This window comes from Etheostoma cragini, chromosome 14 (assembly GCF_013103735.1).
Source record: "Etheostoma cragini isolate CJK2018 chromosome 14, CSU_Ecrag_1.0, whole genome shotgun sequence".
Classification (NCBI taxonomy): domain Eukaryota; kingdom Metazoa; phylum Chordata; class Actinopteri; order Perciformes; family Percidae; genus Etheostoma; species Etheostoma cragini.
Window position 1 is genome coordinate 12,384,445 of NC_048420.1, and position 14,832 is coordinate 12,399,276.

A 14,832-nucleotide genomic window follows, 5' to 3' on the forward strand; every position below is an offset into this window, starting at 1 on the left:
CATAATGCTGCTTTTAATGTAAGTCCAAGGGACCAAAACACAAACATAAGAACTTCTCAGGTTGGGGCTGGTCCACCCTGGAGTCTTTTTTAAGGTTAATGTTTTCAAGTAAGGTAGGGTTTCTCATGCTAGGACTGAGTCGAGGTGAAGGATTAACACAAACTGAATTCAAGGTTGGGTCATGTACCCATAGGTCAAAGTTGCAAAAAGTATCTTGCTTTCTTCTTTTCCAAAGAAACCCTGTCAACTGTCAGACCAGATAAGGCGACGTTAAGGAATTACCATCTTGCTTCTTTTGTGCTGCTCTGACCTTGTCTTAAAACTCCCACTTGTTGGATTGTGGAGAAATAGAATGTTTCCAGCTGTAGCTCCTTTTCTTGCATTCTCCCTTCGCTACTTTGTACCTGACAATGTACAAGATATAGTTAATATGTACATTTAGTATGACCCTGAGCTTGCACAACCAGAGTTGTGAGATTGTGGCATTATTGCGCATATTTTGAATAAAATGTTTCCACACAGACTTATACCTTCAATACATTGCCACATGCCTCTGTTTACCATGTAGCCAATACTTTTAGCTATGCAGATATAGTTACACATATTAGATACATGAAGTCTTTACTCAAAATCTCAAATTTGCATTGGCTTTGTCCTTCCTTCTGACCATTTCAGTTCAGGGTAACTTTAGTTGCCGTGCACCCTTTTACCCCTTTCCCCTGCCTCTAGTTGGTAGTCTGCCAGTCACATGACATCAATCTACTGTGGGAGCGAATGATCCGAATTTAGAAAGCACACACACATCTATGTACACGTACGGGACTTGACAGTATCTACACACCTAGTACAAGCTTTACAAAACTTTCCCCTCACTAAGCCGGGGCAAGACACACACACACAATCTGTAAAACTAACGGTTTTGGAAACCCCGGTCACAGTCTGTAAGATACTTACACAATTGTGTTGACCTACTGAACTTTTGCCCGGAGTGTGTTAAAGACCGCGACTAACTTTTTCTATGCCCTTGGGTTGAAGCTCCCTGAATGACACTGTATATAATTATTTATTGATCACAGCTACCCAGACATGTTATTACATTATACAATATTCCAGAAATTCTACAGTAAATTAGAATAATAGCATTAGGATATTTGCTCATTTCAGCCCCAGTTGAGTAAACTTTATCTTTAGTCAGTGAACTTCTGTATCTACCAACTATGTATGGACATTAAACATCTCAAGAATAAACACATTTGCATTGTTTTATCAGTTTGTCCAACAGTGTACACACTTTTATTTTTCTCAACAGGCAAACTTTTAAATTCAAACACTTTTCCAGGTTTAACATAGGCACCATGACATAACACATTTTCAAAAAAAAAAAAAAGACATGCAGAACTGGATTTTAAAAGAAAACATCAACTCATTGGACTATATTCAGTGTGCCTTACAGTAGGAGGCACACACAATATAAAGAAGAGAAAAGAGGGCTCACAGTCTGCAGTAACAATAATACTGAGCGTACAGTATGAAGGGACATTGATGGGAATCTGCAGTAGTAATCTTTAGTGCCATTCCAGGGGTTTGCTTGGCTTGGGCTGAAGTGGTGTTAAGGAGTTTAGGGGTGCTAGGCTTTGGCTGATGATGTTGGAGGGATCTTTCAGTGTTTTACTCTCCCTTCACGTAGTGACGTTTGCAAACGACTTTTCCCATTGTAAGTGTCTGTGACGAAGAGAGAGAAAGAGACAGGTAAAATAATAATAAAAACACACATATTGTTAAATGTACACATCTTGTGTGAGCACTGACCAGTGTGAGGGTGTTGCCGTTGACTTCCCTGACCAGACTGGTCTCTTTGCCGTCCCACTTCTGTACGTGCACCAACTTCCCATCCTCTATATTTACAATAGACTGGAGCCAGCAGAGGGACAAACAGAAGGAGCTTATTACACCCTAGTGTACATATTCAAGATCATATGAATTTTCTCATGAATGAATGTTTGGTTCATATAACATTTTTTTAAGTACACTTTTGAGGTACTTGCTTTGCTACTTATACTTCTTAACTACTTTTCAGTGGCAATTACTGTACTTTTTACGTCACTATATTTATTTGACAGCTACACTAAGCCTCCCTCGCAGAATAATGCCGTCTCAATTCGCGCACTTCTGTAGTGCACTACGAGTGCCTGGATGGTGCACTCATTACGGTCAATAAGTTTAAGAGTGCAACGCTGGGCACTACGCACGCTCAACAGTCGCCATCTTTGCTACGTAGCAGAAGCTACAGGCCCACCAACATTTATCTAACATGTGAAAATGGCGGGTGAAGAAGCTGCAGTCACTTTTCTAAGTTTTTTTTCTTTTTTTATAAGTACCACTTATTTAAGTTAATAAGTGGTAATGCTCCGCCTGGTGGCTATTTACTATTACAAAGAAGAAGAGTCATTTCTGGTAAGTGCATAATGGTACTGGGCTATTTGAGACAACACTACCCTGTCAAAATGACTGCACTACACAAGTGATTACATAGCGTACACAGTGTATTACATGTATGTTTACTAATGGAAGCATCTAAAGTGAGACAAGATTTTCTTAGGAAAGAAAATGAATTCACTCACATCGAGCCACAAAGAAGGATGTTTCCAGTCTAATGTATCTCAAACAAGCAAAACTCTAAACCTCTGTACCCCCGAAACCACAGTAAATTCCCTCTCCCTTCTATATTAGAATAAGGTAACGTCGCTGTGTCTTAAGTGGTTGCAAATTACGACCAATCCATTTTTTAACCAAGAATCACAGCCTCAAACTGTCACGAATCTGTTGTCTGTTTTTCCATCAATCTTCGTCATGACTGTTATTATCACTCTCATATATGTATGGCTACTTCAGCATGCTTTAGGCATATAGTGGATTGCATAGAGAACCACTTAAAGACGCTTTATTAAAAAATTAAAATCGTTCAAATATAAATTAAGGTTTTGCCCTTGAGTGTAGGTATTCTCACTGATCTCCTGTATAAGCAAAAATCTCACCTTAACTTTCCTGTCATCGGCGGTGGTCTCGTCAAACTCCTCTCCCAGCTTGAAGTTAAGCTCTGTGTTCTTTATGGTGCTCTGGGTCTTCACCGTCACCGTGTCACCATCCACTGAGATGATAGTGGTGGGCTTGGTCATGGTTCCTACCGCACGTGTAGCCAAGCCCACACCTGTTTCAAAACAAAAATACATGGGTTAGCTAATGTTTTTTTTTTGGGGGGGGGGGGCATAAAGTAAAAAGAAAAAAAAAAAACTATGAGCCTACAGCCACGCTAGCAGCTCTCTAAATCTCAACCAATTAAAAATCTAAATTGTCAACCTTGTGGTGGCACGACATGCCACTACAACTACGACTACAAAGTAGTAGTACAAAGCAGTAGCCATGCATTTGTCCTTTAGGTCTCCTTCAGCTGACAGTCTCTAATCTCTGTTTGAATGCTGTCCAAACTTGCAGCATGTACTTCAAACATTGCAGGGCCCCACTGACCTGCCCGCCTGCCGTATGTATGTGTGCATATGATTACTCCCTTTTGTGTGTGTGTGTGTGTGTCTGTGTGTGTGCAAGAGAGGGAGGTAACAAAAGACTAAATTTCATTGGTTAATAGTGACTCACTCCCTTGTCTACCAAAGGAGAAAATCTTTTTTCATGGTGGCATACCAGTTCATCTCCAAGAGCTAAAACACCTACTTTCCCACTATCGATACAACAAAAAGTCTGTGTGTGTGCATACGCCTCATGGATCAATAGGATTGGGGTCAGAGGTTGAAGGGTCTCTGTTTCTATGGTAATCAGAGCAGATAGGTCGATTAATTGCGGCTGAGGTCAGTAGGCATGACTATCTCACACACACACACAAAGTCAAATAGTTAAGGGTCATTCTTCACGGTTGTAAAAGTCCAAGCACCTGTCCCCATCACACACACACACAACTAACTATGTGCGAGCGGGGTGAGATATACGAAGCCCACTTTTTCTGTACATTCTCATCCCATTTGCTCCTCGGCCTTGGGACCATCTTATATTCAGCTCCTTTCATGGCTTCAAACAATGATAAGCTTTCAGCAGAGGTCACCCACACAAGCGTGTGAATGCCAGTTTGTTGCCATTCAGACTCAGGTCTCAGGTTTGCTGCACTAAAAGAAAGCCCCTCCCTCATTTCCAGCACTTTAGGCCATGCGGTCAACCACTCTGGTTCCCATGCTCTCCCGTTTGCTTTCTTTCCTTTTCCACCCTTGTTCTACAAGTTTTTCTCCTATTCCCCATTTTGGTTCCACCCTTATTTACCCCTTCTTTTGTCTCCCTGTATCTGCTTTACAGCTTTAACAGCTGTTTAAACAAGTTAAACACAAACACACCTTAGGACATCTATCTTTCCTCAGTCTAATTTTCACATGTGCTCACATGCAGCACTGCGTCCTCTCGTAACTCAGGCATGCGCAGACTTTCACATGCGTACATTTTCAAAATTTCCCTTATTTCATTAAGCAGACTACAAGTACAGAGCTAATGAAATGCAGTTAACATCTAACCAGAGTGCAAGAAAATATATATACATAAAGTGCAGGATTAAGTATTGTGGTGAATATATTAAAATGTAAGACAGTAGGGATTGCAAATGTGAGGTATGTAAAGTATAAAACATCAACAAATGTACAGTTGGACAATACATGTGCATTTAGTGTACACACAAAACACACACTTACCCAGCTCCTTCATGTAGTCATCAAATTTCTCGCTCTCCTTGAGGTTCCATGTGCCAACGAAAGCTTCGGCCATGTCTGCAGCAATGGGGAGGAATGAGGTTGCAAGAGACTGTGTGAGGGTGTGTGTTTGAGAGACTGAGAGTGTGTGAAGCAGCAAAGACAGGGAGTGATAGAATAAGAGAAGAGGGAGACAGTGTAGTCAGCACCACAAGTTGTTCAGCAATCCTATTGGCTGGATTTAAACCGGCTGTTCATGATGTCATCAGGCTGTGCACAGACCGCAAGAGAAGAGGGAGGGATCAGGAGGGGGATGGAGACAAAGACAGGCTACTCGTAGTCTCAAACTGTTTCTTTCTCCTCTCTGTCAGTGGGGGCTCGTCCTCCTCCCCCCCCCTCTCTTTATACTGCTTTATATTCTCTTCAACTTGGTTTTCTTTAGATTAGATTAAATTAGATTCAAATTCATTGTCATTGTGCAGAATACAAGTACAAAAACAATGAAATGCAGTTTGCGTCCAACCAGAAGTGCAATGTGATATTCAAGTATAGACAGATAGATATATTTCTTGTCCTGCCTATACTGCAGTGTTATAAGAGCAGAATAAATATGGCTATGTAATATGAACAGTGTAAGAACAACATGTACAGATATGTGCAATGTAATAGCAGTGACATTATAATAGTAGTAAAAAAATATATAGATCGTGGCTTTGCTGCTCTCACTGATCTTCTCTTAATTTTTCTAAAAAAAATTACAAAATTCACATTTTCTTTGGGGTCATAAATAAATACAGTGTTGTCAGGGTCATGTTGTACAATGTAGGTGTAATGCTACATTCCTGTACACTACTAGGTTATACAACTACATTACATAGAACACTGACAAATTGATGCAAACTAACCACTATAAAAACATGTAATTCAAATAATACTTTACTTGCATGGTGGCCTCTATTGCAAAAACAAGTATCTGTAATGCCACTGGGGGCCCTTGGCACCCTCGTCTGGACCAAAAATTTGCACTGAAACACACCACACAGACTACAGTCGACTGCCAAGTAGCACGTACGTTTTGCGCAAGAGTACAATGAAATAACTTCCCATACCAGCAGGCAGCGGGAATTTATTCAGCATTCATCACAAGGGAAACCGGATACTCTGGTGAGTGAATTTCATGAATATGAAGAAATTAAATATAAAGACTATGTGCAAAATCTTCACAGATGGACCAAAGGAAACACTGGATCTGCCATAATTATAATCCTAAGTTACAGAGGGGAAGTTTGTAGAAGAAGATCAAATTTGCTAAGTGTATTTACAGTGGAGCTTTATGCTATATTGACGACTCTGGAACAACTGGGAGAATAAGACCAAAGAAGGCCCTAGTCTGTAGTGACTCTATCTGCCCTGTACAGTCTAAGATCAGGAATATCTAGTCAACAGGATTATGCTCTATGAAATCATGACAGCACATGCAGGAATAAGAAGACAAGGTATTATTATTGTATATAAAAAGGTATGTGGGTTCCTGCTTACAAAGGCATTTTGGGTAATGAGAGGGTGGACGAGCTAGCAAAGCAAGCGGTGAGGAGGGGGAACATGGATACAGTTATTAAACTATCAAAAACAGAAGGAAAGAGCATTGTGTGGAAGGAAATAAACAAAAAATGGCAACAGCACTGGGAACAACAACAAAAGGGAAGACATTTATATAACATCAAAAATAGTGTTGGTAATGTTAAGAGAGGGGGAGGAAATAGGAAAGAGGAGACAGTCATCACCAGACTGACAAACGGGCAAATTTTTTTTTAATGGTACGGTTTTCCTCATGGGGGAAAACATCCAACCGGACTGTTAATAGATGTCAAAAAGCAGAAACAGCAGCTCCATTGTTTGGGGTTAGGCATTGACCTTGAGTGGTTAAGGTTAGGATAGCCAATTGGTCAGGATATAGGAGCTAAACGATTTGGGCTCCATCACCTTACGTAAGCATGGACCAATAGTAGTGTGTGAATGCTATTGAAGGGTGGGTCTTGTCCAGACGTTGTGTGGATTCTATAACGCCGCAGAGAGGTCTACACGGTCTTTAAATTAAATATCAAGGTGTAGGATATTAGTTTAATCAACATAGGGTTAATTTTGTAATGTGTAGTTATGTAGAGATCTTTTAAAAGACGTATGTTGGAATAAAAATGCCTAAACAAGTAATTATTCATATGTCGTTGTAGGCTACAGTTGCCATTTTATGGACATGCAAAAATAGTTATTCCAATAGTTCAAGCCTGTGTGCTTTTAGAAGGAACATTCAAACATAATGTTTGACCCATTGTGACAGCTCTAATTGTATCGTGTTGATCAGATGAGATGAAAAATATAAGAAGCCTTGCTTGTCAGTTGTTTGTTTTCCTCACTCGTTTTCAAGCCGAGGGGACGTCAACAACTGCCAACGCCCTGTAAAAACTGTTCTTTAAAAGCAAGAATTGAAGAGGGAGAAAAAAAAAAGTAAAAAGTGAATGTTGTTACATCACGCAATGTTACACACCGTTGTACCGCCCCCGTCCTCCAGTTCCATCCCTTCACTAATCTATTAGTGTGACGAAACAAATCTCTGGCGTGCATGGGCTTGACATTTAACATAAACATGTGTGAGACACATGGAAAAGGAAAGAAGGAGAATGAGATGAAAGGTTGAAATTATTTACGAGGATCATTTGAGGAGGGGGGATGGAGACAAAGACTGGCTGCTTGTTTTACAGATACTTGTTTTTTTTTAAATGGCTACCATGTAAATTAAATATTTTACATTTGAATTAGATGTTTTGTATAATGGTGAGTTTGCATCAATTTTTCAGTGTTCTATGCAGTAATGTAGTTGTACAACATACTATGGTATACAGGAATGTAGCATTTTCTTACATTCTGAAAGATTACACCTACATTGTAAGCCTTGTACAACATAACCCTGACAACACTGTACTTATTTATGGCCACAAAGAATTTGAATTTGAGAAGAAGTAAGAGAGGGAGCATCAGTGAGAGCAGCCAGGCCACCTAAAGACGCCCAAGCTTAAGAGAACAGAATACAGAGTGACAACAAAGAGCCTGAGGGGAGGATAGATTTTCTTTTGTTGGAGGGGGTTGGGGTTGAGGTCAAACTCAGGGAAAGACTGCATTGCTAAGCACAAATGTCCACTTATCGTCTGTCTGTCTCTGATGAAATACCCCTATCTGCAAATAGTCTGATGATCTTTGGAAATTGTGTAATAATGAACACACACAAATTTGTTCAAGCAGGAACTGAGGGAAAAAAATAGTCAATAGCAAAGGCTGTTACATCCCACGGTGTTACACACCGTCCCACTGCCCCTGTCCCCCAGTTATCTATTAGTGTGTCTAAACTGGCATGTGGGTGTGACGGAATAAATCTGTGGGGTGCATGGGTCTGACAACAGGTGTGAGATGGAGCATGGACAAGGAGTGAGAAAGAGAGAGAGAGAGAGAGAGAGAGGGAGTGAGAGGAGGTAAAAGGTCGAAATCATTTAGCCCTGGCCTAAAATACATTCACAGGCTGTCTGTGGCTGTTCAAGTGAGCTTTACCATATGTGTTTGATCCTTTCAATCCCATGATATAGTGCGCTGGGATGCCAATCTGGTCATAACTAACATCAAGTTGGTTTTTCTCCGGAAGTTTCAGGCAAGTAGTTGCCTCCTAGACAAAGGCTTCTAACACATGCATAGTGAAAGCTTAAGCTAAGCTGGGTAAATGAGCACTATCTACTACTGGAAGGAAAACGCCGATGGTAAAACTTAGCAATCACATGAGCAGCGTCTCTTTATCCTGTTTTTGCATAAACATCTAATCCTTGTGTACACAAAACAATTCACAAATCGTTCACACTAGACTGCTGTTGAGGTTGTTGACCTGAGATGTCATTATAGATGTACAGTTCTACAAAATAATAGCAGTTGTTAGAAAAAACTAAGACGTGTTCTTTGATTTTCATGAGGAAGGAGAGGCTAGAGTCCAATGAAGAATTGTTAATTTAATAGGTTTAATGAAACAGCATGATGAAAATGATACGACTAAGACAAATGTTACACTGCATCTGTCAGTGGACTGAACGACATGCCTCCCTTCTGGAGTCACATTAATCAGCGGACCTGGGGGCGGCTCTTTTTCACCTGGTGTACTTAAACTCATTCTCATTGATCTGTTGTTGGCACATTAACTTGTTGAGTGCATCTTGTTGGTTTATTCACTGTCCAATGAGGAAGCACATGGCTCTAAACTCTGCCCCTTTGGGGTCAGTTTCAGTCACAGATCAAAATGATTCTATCATGTAAATGAGAAACTCTCACAGAAATACAGGAATCAACATTCGTCAAGACACCAGGGGGTTGGAGACAGAAGGTAACTTCCCGCTGTGAAGCAAAAGGCTTCTTTCTATATGTTAATAGCTTAACCTAATTCATCTAGCAGAGACAGAGGAGGAGAGGGGGTTGGTGAGAGACAAAAGGGATTGTCTTGACCTCTTCACAGAGACAAAGAATGAGAAATAAGACAGCATGACATGGAGTTAGACCTCAACAGGTTCTACATTAAATCATATTTTCCTAACGTGACTGCACCATTCATGAACAGAAATACATTGTTTTCAGAACATTGTTTTAAAATTTTAAAAAACCAACACAGTCCAACATCCCTTACCTCATAAATCATATTTTTTGGTAGAAGTGATGTTTCTACATGGGAAATAATTTACTAGTTGTAGAGTCATGGAAAACCAACAGACCATGTCATGTCAGGTCATGTCATGTCATGCCAAAGTCATGACAAAAGTCATGACATACATGCTGCTCATTCTGTGTAATTGAATCTATAATTAAAGGGACATGTTGAATATAATAGCAGTGTTGTGTTCAATTAGTGAGGTGATTGATTCTGTAAATAAACAGGTGTCAATTATGGCCCATATTTAAGAAAGGAAGGAAGCAAATTTGCATGGTAGTTATAGTGCATTTCACACTGAACTACTCAAAATGGGTTGTTCCAGACATTGCTCTGAGGAACCAAGGACTTTGATTAAAAAGTTGATTGTAGAGGGAAAAACCTATGAAGAAGTGCAGAAAATTATAAGCTGCTCAGCCAAAATGATTTCAAATGCCTTGAAATGGCATCCAAAGCCTAGGAAGGATAGCCAAAATGGCTATTCAAGTTACCTGTGAGTTCTGTTATGATCAAAAGAAGCATATAAGCTAGAAGCCCCCGCAAATAAAAATATTTAATTATAAATAATAATTAATAATTAAATCTATTTTTATTTAATAATTTATACTGTATATTGATCCCAAGTAGGGGAATTACAATTCACACTCCTGAATACACACACATGCTCAGGTCCTATTCATGCACTAATGGAGAGATGTCAGGGCGGGCAGTGCTGGACCTGAGCGGTGGGGGGGTGGGGGGGGTAACAGTACCTTGCTCAGAAGCACCTGCTAGTGCTCAGGAGGTGAAGTAGCATCTCTCCAGCTACCAATCCACACTCTGTACTTTGGTCCGTACGGGGACTTGGACCAGCAGCCCTCCGGTTCCCAGCCCAACTACCTAAGGACTGAGCTACTGCCACCCGCAAAGTCCCATTGCTGAAAAAATGACATGTACTGAATAGGTTGAAATTTGCCAACAAACACATTGACTGCCCAAAGGAGAAATTGCGCAACATTCTGTGGACTGCTAAAAGCAAATTAGTTCTTTTTGGGCCTAGAGGCCGCAGACAGTTTGTCCGACGACCCCCATGCACTGAATTCAAGCCACAGTACACTGTAAAGACAGTCAAGCATGGTGGTGCAAAAATCATGTTATGGGGATGTTTCTCATACTGTGGTGTTGGGCCTATTTATTGCATACCAGGGATCATGGAGTAGTTTCAGTACATCTAAATACTTGAAGAGGTCATGTTGCCTTATGCTGGAGAGGAAATGCCTTTGAAATAGGTCTTTCAACAAGACGATGACCCAAAACACACCAATAAGCGAGCAAAGTCTTGGTTCCAGATGAACAAGATTGATGTTAAGGATTGGCTTAAGTCCACTATAGTCCAATATAGTCCAATCCCCGGACCTCAATCCCATAGAACACTTCTGGGGCAACATCAAAAATGCGGTTTCTGAGGCCAAACCCAGTAATGCAGAGGAATTGTGGAGTGTAGTTCAATGGTCCTGGGCTGGAATACCTGTTCACAGGCGCCAGAAGTTGGTCGGCTCCATGCAACACAGATGTGAAGCAGTTCTCAGAAATAATGGTTATGCAACTAATTATTAGTGCAGTGATTCAAAGTAAAGCAAACCCTTGAGACATTTTTCAGTTTATACGGTAAATGTTTGAGTTTGTAAAGAACAATGCAAATACTGTTATTTTTTTGAACAGCCTAATATTCTTTTTTCTTCACTTTCTGTAAAGGTAGAACACAAACTTGATCAACTTTGGTCATGTTTTGATTTGGAATTGAATGTGCAGTGTTCCCAATGCATTGATATTATGGAATTAAACGCTATTCTAAGGATTTTGACTATTATTCACGTTTTTAACACACTGCTATTATTCTGAACACAATTGTATACTGTCCAGGCAAACCCTGCAGTGCTTGTGTTTGGCCCCAAGCAGGCATATGTGAGTGTCTGTGTGTGTATTGAAGTGTGTGTGTAAATACATTGAGCTGACATTGGCAAAAAGCTGGTGGGGCTGAAACGCTGAACAGGGTTAAATCCTCGAACAGCTAAAAGAAGAGTGGGAGTGCCATACACCAAGGAATGTTGATACTTCTTCCAGATTTCTTAAGGCTTTCCTGTGCATCTGTGACTGTGTGAATAAAAAACTAAACATCTGGACATGTCACTCCCCTCTCTAACACATACTTATTAGTTTGGTCATTCATTCTGCAGCTTTTACCGCAACTCCCTTGTCCAAATGGAGCTTGAGTGAATGGAGGGGCTAAAAGCCTGAACAGCATCAGGACTCTGCATGATTTACATTACAGAATGAACAATGGACTTGCATTTATTAAACATTTTTTAATAAGGAACCTTTTTATAAACAGGATATACACTTTAACTAATTGCTTTATTAATGATTACTGTCTAACAACCCATTAAAACAGCAGCTTTAAATGTTAATACGTCCTTTATACGTTTTTTTAGAACAAGCCATTGAATTCTTTATTGTTATAGCTCTTTTTTGTAAGCAACATATTGTATTTACACCACTACACTCATTTGTTAACTTTAGTTACTTAACTAAGTTACTGAACAACTTAGTTAAAACATTTAAATCAACTAATACATTATGAGGTATTATTATGGACTGAGCTAAATTATTTTTATTTAATTAGCCCCACCTTTACCAGCTGCTACATTAAAGCAATACACACTTTATTGGATGCAGGGTGTGTGTGTGTGTGTGTGTGTGTGTGTGTGTGTGTGTGTGTGTGTGTGTGTTTTGTATTACCTCTGCAGATGGGCATTGACTTAGATTGCAATCCTCTGGTGAGCCAGCAGCAAGTTAAAAAAGGGGGAAAACACAATTATTCAAGGACACTCCAATCTTCTTTATAATTGCTTTGCTGTACAGAAAATTGTCAGAATCAATTCTGTATCATGCCACTGAATGCTTTTTACAAATAATATAAAAATATAAACCTACTATGATGTAATGACAAGATCAACTGACCAATGTTTATCTAGCTTGGTAGTTCTTCAATGGAACCACTTTCCTAGATCACCATACATGGGTGTAACTACTCTCTGGTTGCTGAGACACAAAAAAGGTACACTTTTGTTTTTGAGACACATTAGAGCAGAGAGAGAACTGTTGGGTCTCAGGGTGAGTCCAGGATAAGAACCGTTAAATAGACATTGTTGCCTCCTGATCCAATATTAACAGTAGCCTTGGAGACAGAGCCACGGGGGGCCTTGTATTAAAAGATCCACCGCTCACTTTGTGTTTGTGTGTGTGTGTGTGTCTGTGTGTGTGTGTGTGTCTGTGTGTGTGAAAGTATCAGATTCCCTTAGTGAAACTAGGAGTTTACTTTCTAAATACACAACATCAGGGCTACATTGTGGGTTTGTTAGGCTTATTCTCTTTTTTTAAATTAATTTAGGCCTTTTAACTTTCATAAGTTAATGATTTTATTACCAGTAAACACAGTAATTCGAAAATTTTGGATAAATGTCATCTTGTTTTCTGCTATAGCCTACTCACTGTCTGACCTCTTTCCAAGAGCAGGCCACAATTCAATAACAATATCACGTTAACTAAAAATGAAAAAAGATAATCACCATGACGCAATATGAAATGTGAAGCCATTCTACTACAAAAGACTGCTTAAAACAGCCAGTGAAAACAACATTTGTCTGTAACGATACATCTACGTGACAATAGAGTAACCAGTAAAGTCATTCAGCTAGCTAACGTTTTAAGTTAGCGTTATCATTAGTTAGCGGCCTTATTTTCTAACATGAATGACTATCTAGCGTTAAACATGGCACTACAAATGAAAAAAAAAAGGAACATAGATGTAGAGGGCGTTTGTGCACTTTTCTCACCTGTAAACACAGTAAAAGGGCCGTCAGGGATGAACATTTGCTTTCTTTTTTGCTATTTTTTGCTTTTGCTCTCGTGCTCAGGCCACAGACTTCCTTTTTGTAACTACACCAGTCAGTGACTAACATAGCGAAGTCACTACTGCCACCTACTGACAAAAAATAGTATCGCCCAGAGCTCCTGCACATCACAGACAGATAAAGCTGCACATTAGCAAGTCAGTTTTTTCTTCTTCTTAACTTTTATGGTTTCCAATGTCTTTCATTTGACACAAAGCGTTTTAATTAATAATGTGATAAATAATGGCAAGATAATAATTCAAACTAATAGAATACTAAAAAACTCCAAAAAAATCACTGACATAATCCTAATTAGGCTACTTAATGGACCGGGGGGCAACATGAGCATGGACATTTCAAACCCTTATAAACTGTTATGTGGCTATTTACCACCTTGAAATTAAGCGATGACTAGGCCTACTTATTACAACCCCTCCACAGTTGTTGCAGGAAATGTAGATGTGTTTTTCGCCTTTACTCTAGGCTACATTTGATCATCTCGAGGCCCCTCAAATGTATCTCACAACCCTTGGGGGTCTTGCTTTATATTAGGATGGGAACCAGTGCCATGCCACCAGGGTGCTTCCTCAGGCGTGTCATTATCATGTTTAGTACAGTAGGCTACAGTATAGTAACTAGGCCTATAGGCTACAGTCTGTTGAGAGTTCTCTTATGGTCAGTTTCTAGTTTCTAGTGATAGATGACAAGCACCTGTTTGTTTCAAAAGTATGCTGCTTGGTGGATAAGCCATCAAAGAGACAATATTCAGTCATTCAAAATGTTTTATTTTGTCGGCAGAATCACTCCGCTTCCGGTAGCCTATTTAGCTTTCTTTAGCCGTCCAACTTGACGTGTATCCATGGTAACCACTGTGGCTACACCAGGTCCGGTCATCTAACGGCGCATCCTGTTACCTTTTTTAGAAGCTAACAGCCGAGGATATGACAGCAGCGACTTATAGAGAAACAGAACTAAATCAAAAAATTAAATTAATAAATAAGTTGTTTTAGTTCGTGTTGTTTTGGAGAGTCATGACACCCTCACAGAAAGCCCGGTATGGATGCGAAGCGCCACGCAACACTAAATGGAGAATAGCAGGTGAGTCGATGGCCGGAACGAACGGATTTTACTTAATACTTTACTTTTAATAAAAACTTTACTGAGTGTTACAGTCAAGATTCTTGAATACAGATAAAACTCTGTCTTTAAACTCAAATGGCTAAAGCTGCGTAGGTAGGCCATTGACGACCTAAATTGAAGTATGTTAAAGATTGGGGCCTCAGTTGCCCTCATGTAAAATATTGTGATTTAAGATGTGTTATCACTAGGCTTTCAAGAAGAAGAAAAGTAAAGAAGGAGAAGACGGGTCTTGAAATTATTGTCTATCCCCCCACCACACACACACACACACTCGCACACACACACACAC

The 14,832-nt window shown here is 39.8% G+C and overlaps 2 protein-coding genes and 1 long non-coding RNA gene across 4 annotated transcripts in view; 1 reads left to right on the forward strand and 2 right to left on the reverse strand.

Moving 5' to 3' along the window:
* Positions 1-1,269: 1,269 nt before the first annotated feature.
* Positions 1,270-4,996, reverse strand: fabp3 (fatty acid binding protein 3, muscle and heart). Its single transcript, XM_034892545.1, has 4 exons — positions 4,743-4,996; positions 3,036-3,208; positions 1,810-1,911; positions 1,270-1,722 (listed from the first exon to the last, which is right to left on the reverse strand). The coding sequence occupies exons 1-4, from the start codon at positions 4,813-4,815 to the stop codon at positions 1,669-1,671; spliced, it is 402 nt and encodes a 133-aa protein (XP_034748436.1). The 5' UTR covers positions 4,816-4,996; the 3' UTR covers positions 1,270-1,668.
* Positions 4,997-12,217: 7,221 nt separating this feature from the next.
* LOC117956551 lies at positions 12,218-13,400 on the reverse strand. Its single transcript, XR_004659312.1, has 3 exons — positions 13,347-13,400; positions 12,472-12,552; positions 12,218-12,284 (listed from the first exon to the last, which is right to left on the reverse strand). It is a non-coding gene; the product is annotated as an uncharacterized LOC117956551 (long non-coding RNA).
* A 785-nt stretch (positions 13,401-14,185) lies between these two features.
* Positions 14,186-14,832, forward strand: part of dclk3 (doublecortin-like kinase 3) — a 6,360-nt gene continuing 5,713 nt past the window's right edge. For both annotated transcript variants that reach the window (XM_034891645.1, XM_034891644.1), the window contains exon 1: positions 14,186-14,501. In XM_034891645.1, coding sequence (XP_034747536.1) covers positions 14,435-14,501 — 67 coding nt within the window. In that variant the 5' untranslated portion in view covers positions 14,186-14,434. The remainder of the gene's footprint in view (positions 14,502-14,832) is intronic.